A 24,236-nucleotide genomic window follows, 5' to 3' on the forward strand; every position below is an offset into this window, starting at 1 on the left:
CCCACGCAATTAAAGGTAATGAGTCCCTTCACCGTTGTTTTCAGCCGCGGGGCAGATGAACTTGGATTCGTTTATGTTTACTCGAGAGACCTTTCTGTCCCGTTACACCGGTTATCATGGTCGCGCACGAATAACTACCTCCGAATCCTTGATTTTTAATTAACCCGCGCGAAATTCATCTAATTAACCGTAATTGAGGCTGCTAATCCTACCGCGGTTCGCGTTTTTTCCGTGATCGAACACCAGCCAGCGGAGAATTTGCATGCTTGGAGCAACGAAGGAAGCATCAACGCTTTCGTCAAGGTACATTCCCCACCGCACGTAGGCGCGACTAATTATGAATTACACGGGAAGACGAAAAACCACGAGGAATCTGATGAACGGTTCCGCGCTCGAATCGTTGGCCGCGAGCATCGATTCGCATCCTGTGCACGTTCCAGTACAAAATACAAAATGAAAAGATTTTGATGAAAGAATCTTGAGACCGGGGAATAAATTGAAAGAATTTTTAATTAATCACCCTCTGCCTTTAGCCCTCGAGCTATAGCTGTTCCTGATTAAGGCACATTTAAATTTCTATCAGAGGAGGGACCTTGAAAGTGATCCCAGCTGTTCCTTTGCGCGAGGATGGCGATCTGACAGTAATCGAGCACGGTGAAACGCTCGTGTAACAATGGCCCGACGAAAAATTGCTGGATTATCGAGGTCCCTCTTTTTCTCCCACTTTCTTTCGGACTCTGTGTTACTGTCCAGACAGGACTCTCACCGAAGGTATTCGCCGAGTGAAACTTTTTTCGGTGGCCCTTCTCTTATCGATGGCAAACGATCGATGCTTTCCAAATCGCGAATATTTTACGTCGTAGAAGAATAGACTCATCTCTGGAGTCGCTTTCTCTCCATTTGGTATGTGATCCCTCTCGAAATGGTCATTCATGAGGTCAGGTCAATTTTCGCTTCCATCTTTGGAAGAATGGCGATACGAATCGTGATTTCAACGGAATTATTATTATGGAAAATATTTTCCATATCGCGATGTTCGCGAGGACTTGTATCAGATGATTTGAATTCTGTGTGTTTCTCTCGATGTCCCGCATAAACAACGTGCGTGACGGTGGAAGTAAACATTCCTCTGTTTTCGTGGAAACGATAGGAGAAATTAGCATTCCAGAAACGGAGTTTCACATGCAAATACCACTCTCAAAAATATCGTATTACGAATTCGTAAACACCGCGGGTTTTTCTTGGAGACCCGAATGGCTACACGCGTCCTTGCGTCGAATTCTGATGCCTCTCATCGAAACATTTGCTCTTGAAACGACCTTGAATTTTCATTTAAGAGAGAAACTATTCTGAAAATTATACGAAATAAAAATTCAAGGATCGTAGGATCTACTGCCATTTGCGACGCGACGCTAAGACTCGATGGTCGAAGTTATCATCGCTGTCACGTTGAATACGGTACGGTTGGCTTAAATTATTCCGCATGAAATGAATAATACCGATTTCCATATCTGCATTCGGAAAGAAATGTACATCACTTGTCGTAACTTGTCCAAACATGCATTAAACATTCTCGAAACGGCGAAGGTTAAAAAATGAAACACAAAACACCGGCGTGTGTTATGAAGCGAGAGATTAATTCCCGGTGGCCTTGAAATCTGTGTAAGAAAGTTTCGATTTCCTGTCTGAAACCAGTTCTACGTAAACAAGTTCCACGAATATTCGGTGGCTGAAGGAATGAATGATTCGGTGCATACGTTTAATCCTTTGCACTCCAGCGGCGATGAATGGAATAATTAAAACTGAGTAAGCATTCGTAGCATTGCCGTGAGACTAAAAATCGTTCATATTAAACAAAGGGTTAAAAGTCAGATACACTCCATATTTAAGACTTGTTTGAAAAGGAACGTCCAAAAATATCTGCGCCAGTAGTGCATCGATCGTCGCAGCCGTTACAGTAGCACGACTCATCGACGTGGCTCGTTCTTCGTTTTTAACGAGCTCGTAAATCACCGAAATCGAAATTTTATCCTTCGTTGCAGCTGGAAATTGGTCCGAGGGTTTTCCAGAAGCCTTCGGTTGTTCTCGTCCCTCGATTTCACTGGTTGAACACGAAACGGCTGATCCAGCCAAGAACGACACGCTCGATAGACTCGATCTCGATCCAACGGAGCATCTCGAAGCGCGCGATCGATTTAAGATGGATCATCGCTCACGGCGGTGTGTCATTATGGTCGTTCATCGGGGACGAGCATCGCTACTGAATAACGATCGCGATTGCACCGAGTTCATATAGAGTACCTAATACTTTCTCTATTTTGTCATCGATTGATGCAGGAGGAATTCACTGTGCACTTTTATTTTATTGAACTAATATGTTACTTGCAACCTTTTTATATACGAAGAGGAATGACCATCGTTACAAAAATGAATGCCGATGAGATCTAGGTACATCACAATATCACCTTTCTATTCTGCTATATGTATACAGAGGATTGATCCTTCGTATCAATCGTATAAATACATTTTCGTTTTGAAATAGTTGAACGTATCCTGGAGACTCGGCTCGAGAGTTCTGACCGTGACTTCTTCGGCATCGGCATAAATCGCGCGACTCTCTGGAATCGAGTTGCGCGTGCAGCTTACAGATTAGTCGACAAGCAGGTCTCATAATGCTTCTTCTTCCTCGAACCGCGACAATGCTCCTTCGTTCCCTTCGGTCGCTTCAATGAAACTTTAATTACCAAGGAATCACGCTAATTACGCGACAACGCGATCGTCGCAGCGACAAGGACGATAAAAGGCTCGTAACCCTATTAAGCAGTGGATTCTGTTCACCCGTTCTGGAAACGCATCAGGTCCGTCGTGTAGGTACATCGCTGCCTATCTGGGAACCTTCGCAATTAACATTCCCGAAAGATAAGCTAAAGCAAAATCACGGCTCATATATTAACGGTGATTTTAATTAATTCAAAAATCAGTGGTGCTCTTCGATCGAATCGACATGTAGCTGTAGTGTTAAAACGATCGTTAACGAGTATGTACTCGGTTGAATTCAAGGTATGTCAAAGTTGAATTGAAGTATACGTTTATCGTCGTTATTTTTATATCATCGAGTGATGCACGAGGAAGTCTACGGCGACAAATCACGCGAGATCGTTTAACGGCGAGATTACCAGCGACGGGAAGTCGTGAAGAATAGCTACCGAAGGCGGATAACCGGTATCGTGAGATTCGACACGATGCTCGCTTTACTCCCTAGTCTGTTTCTATCTGGCTCGCGCAGGACTCTGGGAGTGCCGACCCCACGCACCTGAGCCGACTTACCTATGGAATCCTGCGATAGACTCGACTGGTAGCAATACTTTTCTTCAACATATCGACTACCACGCACGTTGGTAGGGATATCCTCGACATTTTCTTAACCTGTAGCGTAGAAACTAAAAAAAATGTTCAACATTAAGTTCGAACAGAACAGTCATACCCAACATCTGGTCAAGTATAAATCAATCGCTTCTCGATAAAACGTTTCACTCCTCGCGATCGAAATTAGAATCTCAAGTTTTTCTTCAAAGGTTAATGTCATAATTGCACGCGTGATCAATAATTACGAGGAATGCTTCGACTGGCTGCTTTCTAAAGCCGCGAGAAGCGGGACGAGATCAACGTAACCGCGAGATTAACTTCTGATAAGGTAGTCGCTTTTAACGAACGTCTCGTTAATCAGTGTAATCTTGCAAGTGATATCGATACGGAACTTATAGAGTCTAGAGATCGTGGACGACGTTTCCGTTCCGTGTGATAAATAGGCGAAACTGCGTTGGGTTTCTTTTGGATTCTTCCTTCAATCATGGTTCTTATTACAAACAGGATAATCGACAAAAATAATTGTTCTGTTATTTTGATGTTCAAGTCCCCTAAAACGTACTTCTATTTTCAGTTCTTTGTAAGAGCTTGGTCTTCAAAATTCCATAGCAAAAGCGGAAACCACGGTGACCATATAACCGTAGCAGGAAGTACGAAGTTTGAAAGTTCTTTTCCTTCTAGCCAGTAATTATATCGAGCGCGAAGGCAATTCTAAGTCTGGGTGCTGAGTGACACACATTCTGCTACTATGTGGCTAACTGTACATTATTGGACTCACGTAAACGCTTCCTTTTGTACTCCAGGTTCCTTCCTACCGACATTTTATTCCACGTTTCAGATTCATTTCGCGTAGAATACTTTCCCTTCTGTTTCCACGTACATTTTTCCGCAACGTTGCCATTAGCATTCTCTCATTACTAACATTGGTTCGTTAAGATATTCAAACGATGCGATACACCCATCGATGTATAATTAAAATTCTAACGATTATTCAAGGAGCAACGAATAAAGAACTGCCTGTCTTTTCTTCGTTACTCGAAACTTTTACCTCGACAAGAATTTTGTCCATTTCAGCCTGAGGTTGTCGCCCTCGTTTCTGCGCGTCTGGGCTTGATTTCCACGCGATCCGTGCAAAACGAAACTCGAAAGTTCACCCGTGGCCCGCGGAGGCCTCGTTTCGTGCGCCCTGAGGAACTTCCCGACAGAGTCTGCGCTTTCGAGGCGCCTTTATCAAGAATAAGATCCAGCACTCGGAGAAAATTCTACTCGTTCGAGATCTCTCGTGTCCCGAGGGCTAACGAAGCGCAGAATTAATTACTTCGGTCACCACGCGTCCTCTTCTCGAGTGGATAACGAGATCCTGAATTTGTTACACTCCGAGTAGATAAAGATGGTGGTTTGCTGCTCGAATTCAAAGCAGACGACAGTTTGGGAATCACTGGTCCGTCAGTGTTTACAGTTGCGAATCTGCAGCGCGTGACATTCAAGTCGCGACTCGATGCCTCGCGAAGAAGCGATTTACGTGGATCGTATCGTCGCGGTGTTGGAAATTTTATTTACAAGTGTGTCTTGAGATTCGTTGAACGATTTGTTGCCATCGAGGAAGTTCGGATCGATTAGTACACAGAGCAGAAGTCTTCCAGAATCGAGCATCCTGCAGGTTAGTTTGCCGATCCACGTTTCCTCTACTGCTTTCCGTGCTTGGCTGCGTCTAGGGTTACCAACCGTGGCTTTTCGATACATTCGCGCTTTTTAAAGTTGAAAAACTTACTCTTATTTTACTCTTATCTTCTACGTACGGATGTCAAGTCAATTCTTTTCGAAAATTAAAAAGTATCAGACGTTACAAAACTCATTGTTTACAATTTCAAGTTCCGAGCCACGCGTCCTCGTTTCTCTCGAATCAGGAGTGGCACCAGTCGAGGTGAACTCGAGTAACGAGAAAGAAACGACGCGACCAACGTCGCAGCAATTTTGATAATGGAACGATCGCAATTTTCCATGAGAGGTTCCATGAGAGGTTCCACGAGAGGTTCCACGAGAGGTTTCGCTCGAAGGGAGGAGAATTTCACGAAAGCTGGTAATGTCGCGCGTCACGATATCCACGCGATCACTCGACCACCGCGAATGTCTTATATCCTCACGAACGACAGAATTACGTGTGTACGACATTCTGGTTACACGAGGGCCGAGCTAACGGCTCATGGAAGGTTGCAATTACCCTCGGGCTAAAATTGCTTCACGGGATAAGGGGACGACGTCGGCTTCGCGATAGCGACCCACGTGGAGACGTCCGTCATCGTGCCAGGTCTCGCAAAAGGTCTGGCAATGTGTCATACATGACACGGTTACAAGGGAAACGGGGTTAACTCTAGCAGAAAAGCGTTTATTTTTCTGACCAAAGAATATTGAGCAAAGCGAATAGTTCGGCTACTTTCCACCGTGCTGAACCGCGAAAGGGTTAATCCTCGAGTTTCCCCGTTGATTCGTGCTTTCTAAGAGAAAGGTGTAAAGCACGGGTCGTTCATATTCGCCGATTAACGCCGCCATGAAAAGGCGACAACAAGGAGGTCCGTCGGTACCATAAATTTCCACGTCGTCGTGGAAAGTGGCGAATGGAATTTCTCGTGGCTGCTCGAAGCCGATTTTTCTCCGGCATCGATATGCAATAAAACGGGCGTGTAACGAGCCTGCTTCGTTGTTAAGGGAGAGTAGACGTTTGCAAATTAAAACCGCGCCTCAAATATCTTCGTCAATATTTTCACGAGTGCCAGAGTTTTGTTAAGTTCTGCGGTTGACACAGCGATACGCCACGACAAGCACGTGATAGATAATAAGTTGACAGGCATGTGTCGGGAACGATCCCAGCCACCGAAAACATTGACAAATCGAATCGTCGTTGGTTCTTATCTTACATCAAGGAGACACGCGTACCTAATCGAATTGACTGTGATAACGCAATATGTAATAATGGGGATCAAAATTTAAGACTGACGGTAACGTACGAAGAATAAATTGCTAAGAAATTGCACAGACTGTATACATGATGGGAGTTGATGCGTTCTACCGAGTGATAAGAATGATACTAAAGATAACTTTGCTTTGATTAATCAAACAGCAAACCTACATACGTAATACACGATGATACATTCCAGTTTGAAACCCATTTTCCTAATGATTCCAATTTTTCTCCCCGTATTTTTTCTGGCCTTGGATCATCTACCGCGCTGTTGGACGCGAGACTCGACAGTTTTGTACCCGCTGGCATCGCATCCGTCGTTTATCAATTACCTTCGTCGGAGGAGGTCGTAACGATATGCATAGCGACGTGATAGCTCGCGAGCAGAAATTACCTCAGTTCTCTGTTTTTTTTTTTCTTCTGCGCGACTGATAAGAAATTCGACGACACGATAAGAGGTAGCGTGGTCGGCTCGACCTCGTTGTCAGCTCGAGCCTACGTAGCTCTTCAGCCAAGAGGCAGTCTCGCCGGCTCGCGTCGCACGCTCGCTGGCTCCGCTCGACTCGGGACGTGCAAAAGTGAAATTCGTGGGTAATTGCCGGGACGATTACGATCGGGATCGTGCTGGCGCCTCGGGCCACTCTTTCACCGTGTCCAACGCGAGAAAAAAAGTTGAATAGCTGGCCATGTCTTCCCCTGGTCATCACGAGGACATCGAGTCCTGTCCAGAGACGGAGAAGGGGACGTCGTGGTTCTTCGGTGTAGGTGACCTAGCCACTTCGATTTCATTCGTTCGTTTGAGAATGTTTTCACGAAGTCTCTCCTGAATGAATAATTTTTTTTCTACGCATTTGGAGTACGTGATACAAACGTGCATTATGGGGTCACGAAGGTCGCGAAGGAATACGAGGAAACACGAAGTGTTGTTGTGTAAACTGTGACTGTATACTGTATTTGTTGGGTTAGGTTTATCTTTAATTGCTAAGACAATTAGGGAAGAGTCAAACGAAATTCCGAGGTCGCGAACGCAATTATCAGGTGTCGATACTGTATTGTTAAATAAGCATGACTCGACGTTTGTTGTATAATCAGTAGTATGCCACGAATCGAGACGAAGGTTTTGCTATAAACCGAGTGGATTTTTTCTGGATGAAACAATCTTCAGGATTTACACCGACAACAAACACTTGATCTCAATAAAAGCTTCAGAAGTACCCGTACGTCAAATGTATATCTCTAAATATATCTGTGATTCCAATCGTAAGGAGAACAACGCGATCTCTGGAAAGTGACTTCGGTGATCTTTAGTTGACCGCCGTTGACGCGAAGTCGGGTCAAACGGCGTTCTAAAGATGTCCAGACGATGTCGAGGAGATTCATGGATTCCATGAACGCCAGACGGCGGTTCGTTAATTAAGGATTTCTTTGGAAGAGCCGTTTGCCTCGTAAAATGTGTCGCGCCACAGTTTTGCGTTCCATAAAGCAGCACATTTTTTTCCAGAAATTAGTCCTTCACGATGACCTCGTAATGCAAACACTGAAGCATGAACTATTACACAAATCGAGGCCACTTTACTTTTCAAAAAACAATTGTCGATGCAATTCATAACACTTTGACTTCGCGTTGGAACGTAGTTAGATCGCTATCGTTTATTGATTTATTTTTAATCCGAGTGCAAAGATAACTGTTAACAGTTTATTGACTCGAGCATGACCCACATTTTCGGTTACAGTCACTAAATTCATCGTTTCAGTTAGACAAGGACATTGAACTTCTTCGTAACGGATGACAAGGCAGGTCAGCGTTACGACATCGTCGCGTAAAAGCTGCGTTACGTTCGCAGCTCCGTAACAAGTTATCTTACCTGTTCGTTTAACAACGTTCCAGCGTAAGAATTCATATTGGACAAAGGCGAGTGAAAGCAAACGCGGCTTTTTCCTCTTGAAAGCGCGCGTTTCCGTGATGAAAACGCGGAGGATTTCCGGGACTCGAGTTTCTACGTATGGTGTTTCACGTTAGCCAGTGAAGTTATCGAATAATAATACGAATTAATTTTGTTAATCTTTTCCGCGTAAAATTATCGTCAATTATGAAACGAGATATCTAATTGTACTGAAAAAATTTAAATTAGCAAGAACATCTTGATTCTCGTTTCGTCAAACTGCTCGCTGCGACGATGTATTGGGTGGTCTGTACAGGGTGGCACCAATTTTAGCTGTAAGGTATGCTTGACTCTCCGAAACGAAGTAATTTGGATGTTCATCAATTTACAGAGGATTCCGACCTGTCCTGTGAAGAGTCCACAGCCCCTGAAGGAATTCGTGGGTCGCTGCCAGACGATGCCATCGCGAGTGAAAAAGTCCTTCTGCGGTTGCCTCCAGGTAAGAGCCAGAATTATCTTAATTATCAGCCTCCTCTGAGTAAGCGAGCCTCCGAAGCAATTACAAGTTACCATGTAATTTGCCTCGAGTCACTTCCCCGCTTATCAGCTACTTCTACACTAAACTGCGCGTCCTTTCTCAATTTCTTCCTCAATCAAATTTGCACGCCTGATCGATAGCAGATTCGTCTCTAGTCACTGGAGGCGTTTCACTGGTAATAAAATGCTCTTTACGTTCCAATCCTGTTTAGGAGAAACAATTTTTCACGTAAAAAAACATTGACAGATTAGACGGCTCGCAATTGGCGAAAATCGATTCCGCTTTTTCACGAAACCGCGCCTCGCGATTCCGCATTCTCTCTAGGAATTCGTGGGCGCCGCAAGAGAACGTCGACTGATTACGCGCGCGACTTCTACGAAGCCGATTGTCCATTGGGACGTTTCTGTGCGTAGACGTGGCTAATTTAGTACGAACACTGATGAAATTTCAGACATTTTAGCGACAATGGCCGTCGTGAGGTCGCTCGCGTTTCCCTCTCGAAGGGATGACTACGCATTAAACCATTGCGCCCGGTACACACCCAGAAATGCAAAGCATTCTTTGCGCTGACTCGAATGACATCTGCAATGCAAAGTGACGCGCCACGGTGCACTCCCAGAGTGTCGACGTGCCCGACACGCAGAGATTATTGGACCTTTTAGATCCTGAAAGGGATCGTCTTGACTGCTGATGGCAAATCAAGAATCCTCTGCGTGCCAACATGCGTTCGGTCCACGATTCTTAAAATACTCCATTACTCCAATTGGCTTGCTTGACACTAACAACGAAACAGGGACAGGGGGAGGATAGACAACGAAACTTTGCTTTTCATAGCCAATTTATCATTTAACACCTTCATACGAGAATCGACCGTTACAATCATAACTGTCTCGGAGCAAACGACCATCGCTGTCTTAAAGTTGTTTCATTGGCTTTCAGTTCGTGATCTCTCTCGGCGATGGGACGCTGGAAAACAAAACCTGGCGCGGAAATAAATTTCCATATGCATAATGATAAACGCGCCGTTGCCGTTTACCTCGTTACTTTCTTCATCTCGTCTACCTCGAAAGATACCAGACTGTATAAATCAACGGAGCTAGAATCGCGATAAGGTGTTCGGAGAGAGGCGATTCGGAATCGTATCGAAAGTGTTGCAGATTGAGTCATTAATCGAGCTTCCGGTTGCCGGTCCGCGTTCGCAATTATAGCGTGCGAGAGGATTATAAATCAGTCGCGAAATCTTCCGAAGCAGAAACACATCGGAAGTGGCGTTAGGTACTGGCATGATTGAAACTAACGTTCCATTATAATCAAATTAAAGATTTCCTTCGATGTTGTTAAATTATGGATGATTCGATTATTTTGACTGCAAGGTATCAATTGTAATACTCGATGAAAGGTGCTTAAATCCAAGACTGACTATTTCGCTCTATTACTCTTGGAACTGGTAGCCGTGAAAGTACATTGTTTCTTGTTCTATCTCTTGCTATCTCGTTGATTAATATCTTGGACAAGATAATGGATGACCAGTGCGTGCCATCGTGGCAAGAGAGGTGTGTTTCTCGAGTTGTCATTGTCGATTCTTCTTTAACCAAACCAGTCGTTGGTGGCGCGATGCTCAACCTTCATTTATTACTACTTTCTTGCTTGCATAGGATTATCCTGCAGGAGCATTCCTGTATAATCTCCTTTGAAAGAAGAATTCTTCGCCTCGACTCGCGAAACGAGTACTTACGAATATAATTGTTGTAATTTTTATATGCAATTTCGTTCCTAAAACATGGAAACGTAGAGCCACTGATCTACTTCTGTCAAGTCTAAATAATATCCCTCGTTATTGAGGCATTAAAATTCCCAAGGAAATCGCACGAGCTTGCAACTAAAACATTCGAAAACGAATTTTCCTTGGCTCGTTCGACCGTTAAAGAAAATTACTTGGAAAACTACTCGACAAGACGTCGATATCGTTTCTATTGGTGGGAGAAGATAAGGCTCGCACAGGTTTTGCGACGAATGACTCCGGTAACGTCACTGGCGTCGTAAAACTGACAATAAAGCTATCCAATAAATTGTCGCGCGGCAGTATCCGCCCCGAAATCGAGGCAATAGATTTCCCCGAGTCCGTTAATCGATAAATTATTCAGCGACCATCGTCTGTTCCACGGAAAAGTTGGGATTCGACAACGTCCAATAGTTGCACTGTCACGGGTCGGTGCATCTTCTTCGTACAAATTGTCTGACCATCCAGGGTCTTTGACTGCATGACCCGAACGGGGGGACACAGACGTCTGGGGCAATAAGAAAAAGCTAATGTCATCGTTCGGGGAGGTTCGCGAACTTGACCTTTCACGCTTGATACTTGAATCGTAATGTAGAAAGAATTTCATGTAATTAACGATTGAAGAGACGAGGGTTTCTTTCAATTGAAAATTTTATCGCGATGCTTCAGAGCATCTGTAGTCCAAGAACCTACGAAATCTCGATTTGTCCCACTGCTGTAATGCTCGCCGCGAACGCGTTCGCTAGTTCACTTGAAACTGTCAACTCCTCGCGCGGGGGGGTCTCCAGGACCCGCACCAAAGACCCGTCATTAAGGAATGAAAATACCAACTTTTGTGATTAAATGATATCTCACATCGCATGAATCGGACTATTTTTAATGAAATTTCATGAAAAATCTGATTGCATAATTGAAAAGTTATTTCGTTAAGAACAGTCCGATTCACGCAACGTGAGATATTTTCATCGGGAGAACACCAAGAATTCGATGGCACCACGTTCACGTTGATACGATGAAGAATAAGGAATTCGATTTTATGAAAAATTGATGAGTCGATCGCCTTTTCGATTCTAACGAACGAACGCGTTACAGCAGTGGGATCACACCTTTATGACACAACACAGTGGTTAGCCACCGCAGGTAATTAACGTTAAACGCAACAGCGGCGACGATGATTGGTGGCAGCTAATTAAACGCGAAACGCGAATCCTCCTATCGCGGAGAAACGTTTCCCATTCACATCTTGCGAAACAATAAGCGTTTGTTTCGATTTTTATCGATGTTCATCGCTTAATTTTCAAGCTCCGTTCGTTGAACGCTGTTATTGGGGGGATATCCACTCAGCATCCCAGTCGTGATCAGTCTGGCCGATAATGGGAACGCGGATGCTGCTGACGGGTGATAAATCCGCTCGCAATTCGCGTCCCGATTTCGGAATAGACGTCTCGGTCGAGAGGTCCATTCTCTTGTTAAAAGCAAGCAGGAAACCGAGAACCATCGAGCACTCGACTCGTTTGATGCTTCTCGTTTTCACCCAGGCTCTTCGACTGCCGCCTGACACCTTCGACAGGATCGAGACATCGAGATATTTCTACTTCTACTTCTCGTTCAGGAGTTCCTCTGTCGTAGTCAACCTGGATTCGTGACTTCAAAGGCTCTGGTTTGTTTCAAATTATTTTATTGCTCTTTTATTAAGACGATTCGAAAGAAAATACACAATTATCTCGTGGGGAACATACAACGTCCAGCTATTGCTGTTTCGCAATCGTTACGAGCAATAAACAGGCTGTGATCAATCAATGCTGTACAAAACGATTTTGAGGAGTATTTATTACCATCGTTAAATGTGGGCCGCGATGGAATCGATGATCCTTGCGACCGTTGATCACGATTCGATCTATCCACGCGAAATCCAACCGTGGAAGATCGATGATCCGCGGAACGGACAATCAAAGCTCGATCGCGGGGTAGTACTCTGAAGTTGACTCGATCGAAGGCTAAGAAACGTTGCTTTCCATCGATTATCTTCATGGGAGTAATAATAGGCAAATTGGTCCAGCGACAGTGAAAAATGGTCTCCGCAACGGACGATCCTGGAGCGTTTATCAGCGTTGATAATATCGCGAAGGAGGCACCAGCACGCATTGATTATCCAGTACTTCGGAGCGCAATCTTGAGTTTGATTAATTCATTTACGACTGAGTTTGCACCGAACAACGACCTAGATGGCGAAATCTTCACGCTACAGATTTATTCAAAGGATCCATTTCGAATCAAGGGTTGTTCTCACCCCTTGAAAAATCCACCTCTAGAGATTGTACGCACACTGATCTCCGCAACTCCTTTCGACCGTTCCCCTCCATTCAGTCGAAGACCGAATTTTCGCGTCTCGCAAGGAACACCAGTGTCGTTCCAAGCGACTGGTCGCGAAAAAAAGTCTCGTCTGCTTCCTCGAGGAACCCGGCGTTCCCATCCAGTCGTCCTTGAGGGAATCCTGTGACCCGTGGATTCCATAACCCCGGGTCGGCGCTTCCTCAGCGCCGCAGGGCGTGTCTCGGCGTGGAAAGGGAGAGCATAATCGTATTTCCAGCATCCTTGGGAATTCTGCAGCTCTTTTTTTTACCCGTTGTGGATCCGTCGAACGAGAGATCCACCATCGATGGAATGCACCGTAGAAGGCGAGCCAGAGCCGCGGCGGTGGAAAGTCTCAAAACGATCGGTATCGTGCGTGACTCACGGTGCACGCTCGTTCTTTTTCAATGTTTCAGCGGCGACGCTTTCAATTATCGACGATGCTGGAATTTCTACACGCCGTTCATCCATGTTATCGGAAGCGTAAGAAGTCGATGGAAACGCTCGCGCTTTTTCCATGGGGAGCCAACGAACCGCGCGGAGGTCTCTCGGGTTTCCATGCCTCCGCGTCGTTCGGTCAGACATTTTGGATTCTTCGGCGAACATTATCGCTCTTCCTCCTCGTCGGTGAAGCTATCGACTCTTTCGACCGATAATGGAAGATCCGATCGTGTAGCAGGATCAGGAAAAATTTCTTAATAGAGGATCAATGTATTCCGTGGATTCGGTCGTTTGCAATGTCGATCCGAAAGCCAGTCGCATTCCTCCGTGTTGACTGGCGTTTTGTTCTCACGATTTCCAAGAAGAAGCAAGAGTTTTATCAATTAACTTGAACGAAGAAAGAGACGAGAAAGGGTGTTGCAAACTAAAAAATAGAGTTAGATAAACACACCACTCGTCCGTTCCGTGAAATACTAGTCCCGTTTCGAATTCCAGAGGCTTTCGAGCATTTTCGAGTGGAATACCCTCGCCAACTTTGGTCTTGCAGCTCGACCATAACCCTCGCAACACTTGTGAATTTTACGACATTCAAATTACCCCTCTAAGTAACCCCGTGCAACGGGAGAGTTTAGATCGGCGCTCGGCGATGGCTGTAACCATAGCACGTTTCGAAACGATGGAAAGCAGAGCCATTTGTCCCGGCGGTGTGCAAGCAGCTCGTAAAGAAGAAAGGAGCTTGACAAGAAACTTTGTTCCTGGTATCGGTTCGAGGCCGATCCTCGAGAAGAAACGAAAAAATTATGCTAATGCCCCTCGAGTTGTACGCGATCACGTTCCAAGGAGTTTCTTGCGAGGAACCACTTGGTTGGTTTATTGCTAAGCCGACGCTTCCGAAGAAGCCGTATGTGGCGGCTCGATTGCCAGCGTTGTTTCCCATCCATCCATCTGTTCCATTGGTATCGCGAAGCCTTTGCAATTTCTTCGGGACGCAGAACAGATCGCGATCATAATGACTTTCTTTGGCGAGCTGGATTGCTTCTAGGCGCCTCGAACACGATCCGAACTCGATCTCTGCGTCGTTCTTTATCGATTCGTGGATGTATATTATTCGTAAAGCAATCTATTCTACTTAACGAAATGATTGGTACCGTTGCTGATCAAATATTTCAAGAGCAACGCGCAAGAGAAGCAGGCCAATCTGAATTACAGTTCAACCTATGTGAAATTCATTTCAGAAATGAAATTTCAAGGAAATACGAAACAGTAAACGATTGTTTGAAGTTCAGGAAGTAGATAGATTCTACGCAGACTGAAACCCACAAGGAAGTTGTCATCCACGCGTTCGTGACACGATCGAGTATAATATTTCGCTTTCGTTCCAAGTTGACTGGCATTAATCGCATCGCGTGCGGCCATTGAACGCCGTCGCTGCATTAAATCGGATCGCTTTATGCAGTTATAACGTCGCTTCTCCGATCCTAGCACGGATTACAGCTAACCATCGTGGGCAGCGTGGAAGAAAAACTGCGTTTATGAAAACCCAAGACCCGAACACCGCGCTTATTCACGACCGTTTGTATCACGTGCAGTATCAAGCTATATTTCGTAATCATCCCTATGGGTTGGCTGGCTAGTAGATTTTATTATGTGCGGACGTTGAATGCGTGATCTTAGGTAACGAACGTACTTTAAACCTGGGGTCTCGTTGATTTCTGATTTTTTAACGATCGATCAAGCGAGCCATGAGAAATCACTGGATCAGAATTCCGCGAGATCTCGAGTACCGTGAAACCTGTTCTGATGTAATTTGCCACTAACATTTTTTATCATTGTGTACGCGTCGAAATATTACAGAGACGTGTCTGAAGAAAAGATCTGTTTTCTTCCGAATTTTTTCATTTCTGTTTCGAGAGTATAGTATCGTCAACTCGCGTGGAGCGTTCATCGTCGTATTCACGCGAAAGGTTCGGTATGCCTCCAAGGAAGATTCTTTCCAGGATACAGTAAAATCCGCATTTTCAGTGAAAATATTCAGGATTTATTCATCGCTGCTTCGCTAGTTGGGTTCCCGCCACGCGGAACCATAAAACGTTCGATTAATTAGTCGGGTCGACGATAAATTCGTTGGGTCCTCAGCGGAAAAATCCTAGACGACGAATCATTAGGGTTCCTCGCCGTAAAAAAAGATTAATAAACACGGTCCCCGGGGGACGCAGTATTTTCCCGCCCGTTCCCAGGCTAGCGACCATAAATCTAGTCACGTGCGAACGGCGTATGAATCGTCGCCTAAAGCCGTGAAACCCTAGCGCTTCCCAACAAGTATGACGTCGGTGTGTGGGTGTGTCTTCGAAAAAATGTATAATAAATCGATGAAAAGACTTCATTTGCTATGGAGTTTCCATCGCTTGGAGATATTTCACTAAATATTCTCGTGCCATTTGCTATTACCCATACGAACCACCCACAGGGTACAAGAAACGATCAACTTAAAAAATTGCAAGCTGAATAGAAATTCAAGTGCTTCGGAATGACCAATAATTGTGTAATTTATTCACAGAGGAACGGAGTAAAATTATCTTCGTTACAGTCTCGAACAAAGCACCCTTCGAAACATTAAATTGAAATTGAAATTCCATTCGTTCGTAATAATACTTTCATATTTGAACACTGTAACCCGTGTAGAAAATATTTGTTACCGATGAATCTGACGACCAGTTCGATTCATTATTTCGATCTAACGCAATCTACGAGTTTCCTTGCAGTATCGATGTAGACCCCCGTTAGTTCGAAAAGTGTGTCGTAGCCTCTCCCAAGTATTCCGCGATCCTAAAGTAGGTTGGGAATCACTGCCCTAACCCACGCGCGTTATTTCCGCGATTATTTGGCGCGAGATCTATTCGCGTTATTTACGCGGGGCGTTCGTCACGCAGGATAGACTTTCGTCGTCCGAGGAACGTGCGGCCGTCGAGATTCCACGTGAAACGCTGCGAGTCCAGCCTCCAACCGGCTGACCTCCTTTGCCTTTTTTCCATTTCGAACTCACGTGCGCGTACAGGCAGCCCGTGTCGCGTGTCACGCTTTATCGCGTCTCCTCCTGTTTCGCGTTCACGTGCTGGCCCCGCGCGTGAATGAGCTATCGCCTCGCTGCGTGGAAAGCGCTGCTGCGAACTGCCCCACGATCGTCAGACGTACCAAAAAGGGGCTCGAGATGAGTCTTCCTCTTTCCAATATATTTATGTCTTGAATTTATTTGACGAACATCGAAGGTCGAATGTCACGAAGGAAATTCGAAAGTGGAAATCAGAAAGTAGACGAAAGTAGTAGAGGTTCGAAATTTGCGATAGAACCGCGTGCCTTTGGAACTCCTGTCTCTGACAGAAGGATAGGACGTCGAGGTTCGATATCTCCGGAGACCCTCATCTGTCCGATAAACCCCGTGTACATACTATCTTTATGGATCTGTCTCCGAGATTGCATTTCTCTGTCACGAGTGCATGTCAACAGAAGATTACCGTCAGTCAATATTTCCACGGTCGTTCGCTTCGATGACTATCCGCGACACGGTTTTCCCTATCGTCTCGAGATAAAACTATCATTTCTCTCGACTCTCTTCTATCACAGTGCTCAAAATTCTCTTCATTTTTCCTACGATGTCCTCCTGGTAATGTCTTTCTAATAAAATAAATGAACGTCCAAGTGGAACGCGTTTGGCAGCGGGGAAGATGCTCCTCGCGGAGTCTGGGCTCCCGCTGCAACGCGGACAATAAATACTTCAGGTGCCGTAGACTCTCGCAGGCGTAGGATGATGTTTGCGAAGAATAAATCGACGGGCCAGGTACGCGAATAGGTAATTTCCTAGTCACGTGTGAAAGTACCTTAGGAATCCAGTGCCTGAGCCGGTCCCCTGACCTTTGCTGCCGTTGGTTCTTGACTGCTCGGGCGAAAGAGGCACGAGAGTATGGTACAGTGGCCGATGTTAATGGTTCTCTTTTCGGGGATCGCGAATACAGGACGAACTTGAACGGTTGGCGTGGCATGAACGTGACTTGGGTGTCTCGATCAACTTCGAAAGCGTGGCGCCCTTGTTTGTACCTACGGAAGGAGGGCATCCAAAGTAGGGTGACAAGGTTTGATCAATAACAGCACGTTCGTTTCCTCTGCATATTTTTATTTTATCTTCGTTAAATATATTTTATCTTCGTTGAATATATGGAGAGTTTAAAGTTTATAAACGAAGATCGAAAGTTGGACGTGCCTTTGCGAAGAAGGATCATGTATCTTTCTTATATGTTCCATTTGTTTTTTTTTTTTTTTTGACATGTGGCGAATTAAGACTGTAAGACACTGATTTTGGTTGTATAGCGTTGGGAGTGAATTTGGATTTCCATGTCCGTCGATTGCGCGCACTGTACGCATGTAAAGTTGGTTCACCGGCGGCATCTCGACGACCGACTCCACGATTTAATGCCGAGACTCGTCTTCAATAAGGTCAAGACCTGGTTACATACCCTCGATCGTCTTCGTTCTCAATCGGTTTTCACGGAAACTTAAGAATGTCGGCTGGACGCAAAGGAATCTTTTAAACTAGGAAGTTCTTTTTAACATTAATGCACTTTCATCTTTTTTTTTTTGTCGATAGAGCACTGTCATACGCTTCGATCGTTTAGTTCGGAGACTATTCAACGCACTCGTAATTTATATTATTTTCTTTGCGTGCTTCAAGAACCAAGATGCCTGCACGTACGTCGACGATGTATTCCATCGAGCCTGCGTCATCCTCAAAAAAAAAATGTCATCAGCACCCATCTTTTTGTGTCGATAATTCATCCATGGCTGAGCGAAATCTCAAAGTTCCGGCAGCGGTGCGCCAACAAATGACCCAAATTACGTTCCTCGGGTCCACATTAGCGTTTCATTGCTTGGTCTATCACCGCGAAGCATCATGATCATCATCTCTCGGCATCCTGGCAAAAACAGACCACCGCAAGGGACGAACGAGCGCCTCTATCGAGGCATCGTTTGGAACAGGCAACCGAACGTGCTCACCTTTTTATTTTCTCTTCCGCGCAGGATGACGAGCCACCGGAAATCACGTATTGCGTTGTGGAGCACACGGGCACGCTCACGCTTCAAGCGATGACACCGACCCTGCCGATGCCCGCCGAGGAGGAGCTGAACAAGATGTTCCTCGAATTGGTCGACGAGCTCGACCTGACCCAGGCTAACCGACAGGCGGTTCTGGCACTTCCGGCGAATAAAAAGTGGCAGATTTACTGCTCCAGAAAAGGCAACGGCACGCTGGAGAACGGGGGACTGAGAACCACCGATCTCAGTGGCGATCCCGAGGATTACATCAACAGACTCAGGACCATAGCCAGCGTGAGTTTCAACATTTTTATTTCCTATATCGTTGTTAAAAATATTTCATCCGAAATCTGCGCCTAAACTAAATCCACGTTGGTACAACTATAATCTGATAGTTCTTCTCCATTTCAGAGTCCGTTTTCGGAGGAGGGTGACGAGGTCTCGAACCAGATGCGCCAGGTGGAAGCTCTGAAGACCGCCCTGAGGACCCAGCCGCACAGTTTCGTCCTCAGGTTCATAGAACTCGATGGCCTAAACGCTCTGCTGCAAGTTCTCGGAACCATGGACGCGGAAGCGGCCAACAGCAACCTCCACACGAGCGTGATAGGGTGCTTGAAGGCGTTGATGAACAACTCGGTGAGCAGACAACATTCGACAGTGTTTCACCACCAGTGTATTCCCTTGAGGAAGAGGCTCATGAAATTTTTCACCTGATATTGCAGAACGGAAGGGCGCACGTCTTGGCGCATCCTACCGCCATCAACACGATATCCCAGTCGCTGGCGACTGAGAACATTAAAACGAAGATCTCCGTTCTGGAGATCCTGGGTGCCGTGTGCCTCGTTCCAGGCGGTCATCGAAAGGTCCTGGAAGCCATGCTGCATTTCCAGCAGTATCATTCCGAGCGAACGCGCTTCCAGAGCATCATAAATGACCTGGATAAGAACTTCGGCATCTACAAGGACAACCTGTCCTTGAAAACGGCAATCATGTCGTTCATCAACGCGGTACTGAACTACGGGCCAGGCCAGGTCACGCTGGAGTTCAGGCTGCACCTCAGATACGAGCTGCTGATGCTTGGTATCCAGCCCATCATCGAGAAGCTCCGAAAATACGAGAACGAGACGCTGGACAGGCATTTGGACTTCTTTGAGATGGTGAGGAACGAGGACGAGAAGGAGCTGGCGAGGAAATTCGAGAAGGAGCACGTGGACACGAAGAGCGCCACGGCGATGTTCGATTTGCTGAGGAGGAAGCTCAGCCACACTGCCGCTTACCCTCATCTGTTGAGCCTACTGGAACACTGCCTTCTATTGCCACGTGGGTTTCCAAGCTCGTGACATGTCTTACTTCCGGTGTATCGTAACGCGCGTAACCAGGAAGAATGAATCGATTGTCCTTTTCCTGTTGCAGTCGATTATGGCTCCCATCCGCAGCACTGGCTCCTGTTCGACCGGATCGTACAACAAATTGTCCTCCAATCCGAAGGGAACGACTCTGGCACCATAAGGAACCCCGACGTAGCGCCGATCGACATCAACGTGAAGGAAATCGTTCACTTGCTCGCAAAGGAAGAGGAACTCGTCGCTGCCCGGAAGAAGGCTGAGGAGTTGGAGCGGGAGAACTCCGACATGTCGACCAGATTGGCCAAGAAGGAACAAGAGTTGGATCTGAGGACGCAAGAGAAAGTAATTCGAAACCTCGAGACAAATTCAGACTCGTTTATTCGTCTATCGCGCGTTGCTCTACCTTTGAACAGAGATAAACTACGTACTTTTTCACGACGATTGGGTACATTTGTTCAATGCACTTTTAGGAAGACATGGAGGCCAGCCTGGCGAGGGTTAAGGAACGCCTCGAGAAGGAGACGTCGATGCACATTGAGACCAAGCAGAGGATCTCGGAGCTGCAGGACAACCTGGAGACCCTGTCGCGACAGATAAACAACGAGAAGTCCGAGAGAAAACGGCTGGAGCAATTGGTGGCTTCGGGAAGCCTGCCCGACGACGCGAAAGCGACGATCAAAATTGTCGAGGACGAAGTCCTTGAAAAAGTCGAGGCGAAACCGATGCCACCACCGCCACCACCGCCGCCTCTGGCACCTCCACCGCCCCCTTGTCTAATGCCAGCGGCACCTCCTCCCATGAAGGTGCGATCGTCCATCGACTTTCGTTGCATGTTGTATTATTCTATAAAAATAGCATTTTCATTTGACTAGCAGTAAGACTTTACGTATACTTTAGTTGTATAAGTCTTCGATTGTGTCTCAAACTCGACTGAAAAATAAAATTCTGATAGGTGGAGATCATCAAGAACGTTCCTCAGCCAAGCAACCCCCTAAAATCCTTCAACTGGTCGAAGATCCCCGAGCAGAAGCTGCAAGGCACGATATGGTCGGAGCTCGACGACACGAAGCTGTATAACGTCATGGACCTCGAGTCCATCGATAAGATATTCTGCGCTTATCAGAAGAACGGTGTGTCCACGGAGGGTTCCATCGAGGACCTGAGGACTCTGGGGAAGAACAAGAGGACCATGTCGGTGATCGACTCGAGGAGAGCTCAGAATTGCACGATACTGTTGTCGAAGCTGAAGTTGTCCGACAACGAGATCACGAGAACGATTCTGTCCATGGATCAGCAGAATATTCTGCATATAGACATGGTCGAGCAGCTGCTGAAGTACATTCCCTCGTCGGAGGAGGCAGCTCTGTTGGACATGCACCAGAAGGATCTTCAGAGCAGGGCTGACTGCTTCCTATACCAAATTTCCAAGTAGGTACTTTTTGTAACGTGCTATGTTCCCGTGGAGTGTGTTTTTATTATCGAAAACATTATCAGTGTCAGAAATTCGACAGCTGATATCCATGTATACTCTATCGCACCAGTGTCTTTAGTTTTCGAATCAAAAAATGAATGAAATGTTCCAGAGTACCGCACTACGAGCAAAGGCTGAGATCTCTCCATTACAAGAAGAAGTTCTCCGCCAGCATCGCGGAATTGACGCCAAGAATGCGCGCGGTTCTCGAAGCTAGTCGACAGGTAGCCAGATCACGTCGTCTCAGGAAGCTTCTGGAGTTGGTCTTGGCTCTAGGGAATTACGTGAACCGTGGAAACGCGCGAGGCAACGCCTGCGGCTTCAGGCTGGCCTCCTTGAACCGTCTAGTCGATACGAAGTCCTCTTGCTCCAAAGGCACCACTCTACTGCATTATCTGGTCCAGATTCTGGAGTCCAGGTTCAGGGAGGTGTTGGACATCGAGGAGGACATGCCCCACGTTCGAACAGCGGCTAGGGTCAGCATGGCCGATCTGCAGAAGGAGGTGGCCAATCTGAAAAACGGTCTTCAGGACGTTCAGAGGGAAATAGGTAGGTTGTGAGGTCTTCAAAGTTTAAAGAAATTAAAGTATATGTTGTATAGTTCTAGAAGACTATGATCAATCATTTTTCATTCACTTTCTATACTTCTTTAGAATTCCATCGTGGCCAGGCCCAGGTATTGCAAGGCGACATGTTCTTGCCTGCGATGAGGGACTTCCAGGCCCAGGCCACGTGCAGACTGGCCGAAGCGGAAGACCTGTTCCAAGACATGAAAACTAGAGTATGTTTTTGTTATACTGCTAGTGATTTTAACATACCCAATGAAACATTTGTTTTATAAACAGTTCGATCGAGCGGTAAGACTGTTTGGTGAAGATTCAGCTGGAGTTCAGCCAGACGAGTTCTTCGGGATCTTCGAGAACTTCTTGCAGGCTCTGGCAGAGGCCAGACAAGACGTGGAGAACATGAGGAAGAAGATCGAGGAAGACGAGCGTAGAGCGAAACAGGAACAAGAGGTTAGTGCAAATTTTCCACGAAACGATTGTTTAAATCGTCATGTATCTTCAATATTTTATTGCAGCTTCGAAAGAGGACGATGGAGAGGAAGAATTCTCGCGAAGGAATATTGAACAGCATATCATTGAGCAAGAAGAACGAGGCGAACAGCAACGGACAGAACGACAACAAGGGTGAATTCGACGATCTGATCTCTGCTCTCAGAACTGGGGATGTTTTTGGAGAAGACATCGCAAAATTTAAACGATCAAAGCGTCGACCAGTGACGCCAAGCGGTCAGGAATCGCGTAGACACAGCGCGCACAGAGAAGACTCCAGGGAACGGCATTAAAATCTCCAGCTGGATTACGGCCTCGTGATTTCGATGCCTCGACGATGCGACGAATCTTTCCTGTGCTTGTTACGCGACTGTCGTTCCGAGGGATCGATCGTTGAACAAGTTAAAGAGCTACTAAACAAATTAAATTATGTTAAACGAAGAGAATCTACCGAAGAAAAGATGTGTGATAAATAAAGTGGAGACAACGACGTTCGAAAATATTGAATCCTTTGGGAAGAGCCGAGTATTGATAGACGAAGTACGAGAGGTAGAAAGCGTGTACATACGGAGATGAATCTACGTTATACTTACGTTTCTTCATCGATTAAGTAGAATTATTTTGATTAAGTTTCCTTGAAACTGTCTTCCTCCTTCTTCGCTCACTATTCGTCTGGTAAGTCCTATTGGACACTGAATTAGCTTTGATAGTGAAACATTTGAAGAATCTACAATATTTATGGTTGAATCTCGTTCTCTGTGTGTGCAATGAACTTTTTCCACGAACAGAACGTCACTTAAAGAAGAAAACTACGAGTACATTTCGTGCACGCAATTTCGATGCTTTTTTCATGCAATTTTCTTGCTTTCACTGTACACGTCAATTAATATACATCGCGACAGAATTACCACTTAGACGCAAAATGTTGAGCGAACACAAATTTGTACATTGTTGAAAGCGACTGTGTTATGAGTCAGGCAAGAGTTTCACGCGATAATTTCTTGTATATATAGTCATTACATTTTCGTTAACGTTGCCAGCGTTCGGTGGCAGCATTTTGCAAAACCCCGACGAAAGAACTTCGCCAACAATCGGACCAAGGAAAATTTCCAAGAAGAAACGCGAATCTAAGAACAATAGATCTGAATAAGATATTTGAGGCTCTCATGGGAAAAGGAAGCCTCGGTTAATATCAACATTGGACCTCGATTAGATCTGGCTTTGGATCTGACTTTCGTCTACCGACGAATTTCCTTATTGAAACATGTTTTTTGAGAGAAAAATCTTTTTCGACGAGAATCGACGAGATATAATAGATAGGCCTAGAGGTGGAACTCGATTTCTACCCAGCGAAACCTACAAGTCTGATTTTATATCTTTAGAAAACGATGATCGCAGCATCGGTTAGATTATTTAGTGGCTCGTTGACATTTGCCAAGTCGTTGACGGAAATTCGTGTTAGTTCTCGGTGTTTAGACGACGAGTGGAGGCGAAACGATTCTAGAAAGAGTTCGTTGTATAGTAGTCGATGTTTTGTAAGCTTTTGTATTTTTGTAAATATTCAGTATCGATGTCTCCGTTCTTGTAATGGGCAGCAGCTCGACAAGAATTAATGTCCAGTTAATATATTACTGCGTCCTTAATGTCACATGTACTAATATATAAAGAAATGTAACGAATAAAGAGGAAATTCAAATCGATCAAGGCATTTGACTCCGAGTACACGGAACGAGTAACGTTTTCATCGTTTTAACGGTAATTAGCGTCTAAAATATGGTACCAGAGACATAGTTATGCAATACAAGAATTGTTTCAGTCGATTTTTAATAGAACTAACAACTAAAATGCAGTTTATAACCGAATTTTTGTTTGATTTTCAAATATACGCGCGTTTATGGGACGTGAATAGGTATCGCCATCTCGCGGTGAGAAAGCCGAACTAAAATCCCGACCTCCGTAC

At 45.5% G+C, this 24,236-nt stretch overlaps 1 protein-coding gene across 6 annotated transcripts in view; it reads left to right on the forward strand.

Annotated features, from left to right (window-relative positions):
• Positions 1 to 23,976, forward strand: part of LOC128886491 (disheveled-associated activator of morphogenesis 1) — a 55,724-nt gene extending 31,748 nt beyond the window's left edge. For 3 of the 6 annotated variants that reach the window (XM_054141424.1, XM_054141426.1, XM_054141423.1), the window contains exons 2-12: positions 8,600 to 8,707; positions 18,390 to 18,698; positions 18,816 to 19,040; positions 19,127 to 19,724; positions 19,818 to 20,092; positions 20,221 to 20,553; positions 20,703 to 21,178; positions 21,334 to 21,770; positions 21,875 to 22,002; positions 22,067 to 22,237; positions 22,303 to 23,976. In XM_054141424.1, the coding sequence (XP_053997399.1) occupies positions 8,666 to 8,707; positions 18,390 to 18,698; positions 18,816 to 19,040; positions 19,127 to 19,724; positions 19,818 to 20,092; positions 20,221 to 20,553; positions 20,703 to 21,178; positions 21,334 to 21,770; positions 21,875 to 22,002; positions 22,067 to 22,237; positions 22,303 to 22,569 (3,261 nt within the window). In that variant the 5' untranslated portion in view covers positions 8,600 to 8,665 and the 3' untranslated portion in view covers positions 22,570 to 23,976. Of the gene's footprint in view, positions 1 to 4,914; positions 5,027 to 6,651; positions 7,091 to 8,599; positions 8,708 to 18,389; positions 18,699 to 18,815; positions 19,041 to 19,126; positions 19,725 to 19,817; positions 20,093 to 20,220; positions 20,554 to 20,702; positions 21,179 to 21,333; positions 21,771 to 21,874; positions 22,003 to 22,066; positions 22,238 to 22,302 lie in introns of those variants that run through there. The other 3 variants (XM_054141425.1, XM_054141422.1, XM_054141427.1) reach the window with 3 other exon arrangements.
• The last annotated feature ends 260 nt before the right edge of the window (positions 23,977 to 24,236 follow it).

The sequence above is a fragment of the Hylaeus anthracinus genome, unplaced genomic scaffold, assembly GCF_026225885.1.
Source record: "Hylaeus anthracinus isolate JK02 unplaced genomic scaffold, UHH_iyHylAnth1.0_haploid 11982, whole genome shotgun sequence".
NCBI lineage: Eukaryota > Metazoa > Arthropoda > Insecta > Hymenoptera > Colletidae > Hylaeus > Hylaeus anthracinus.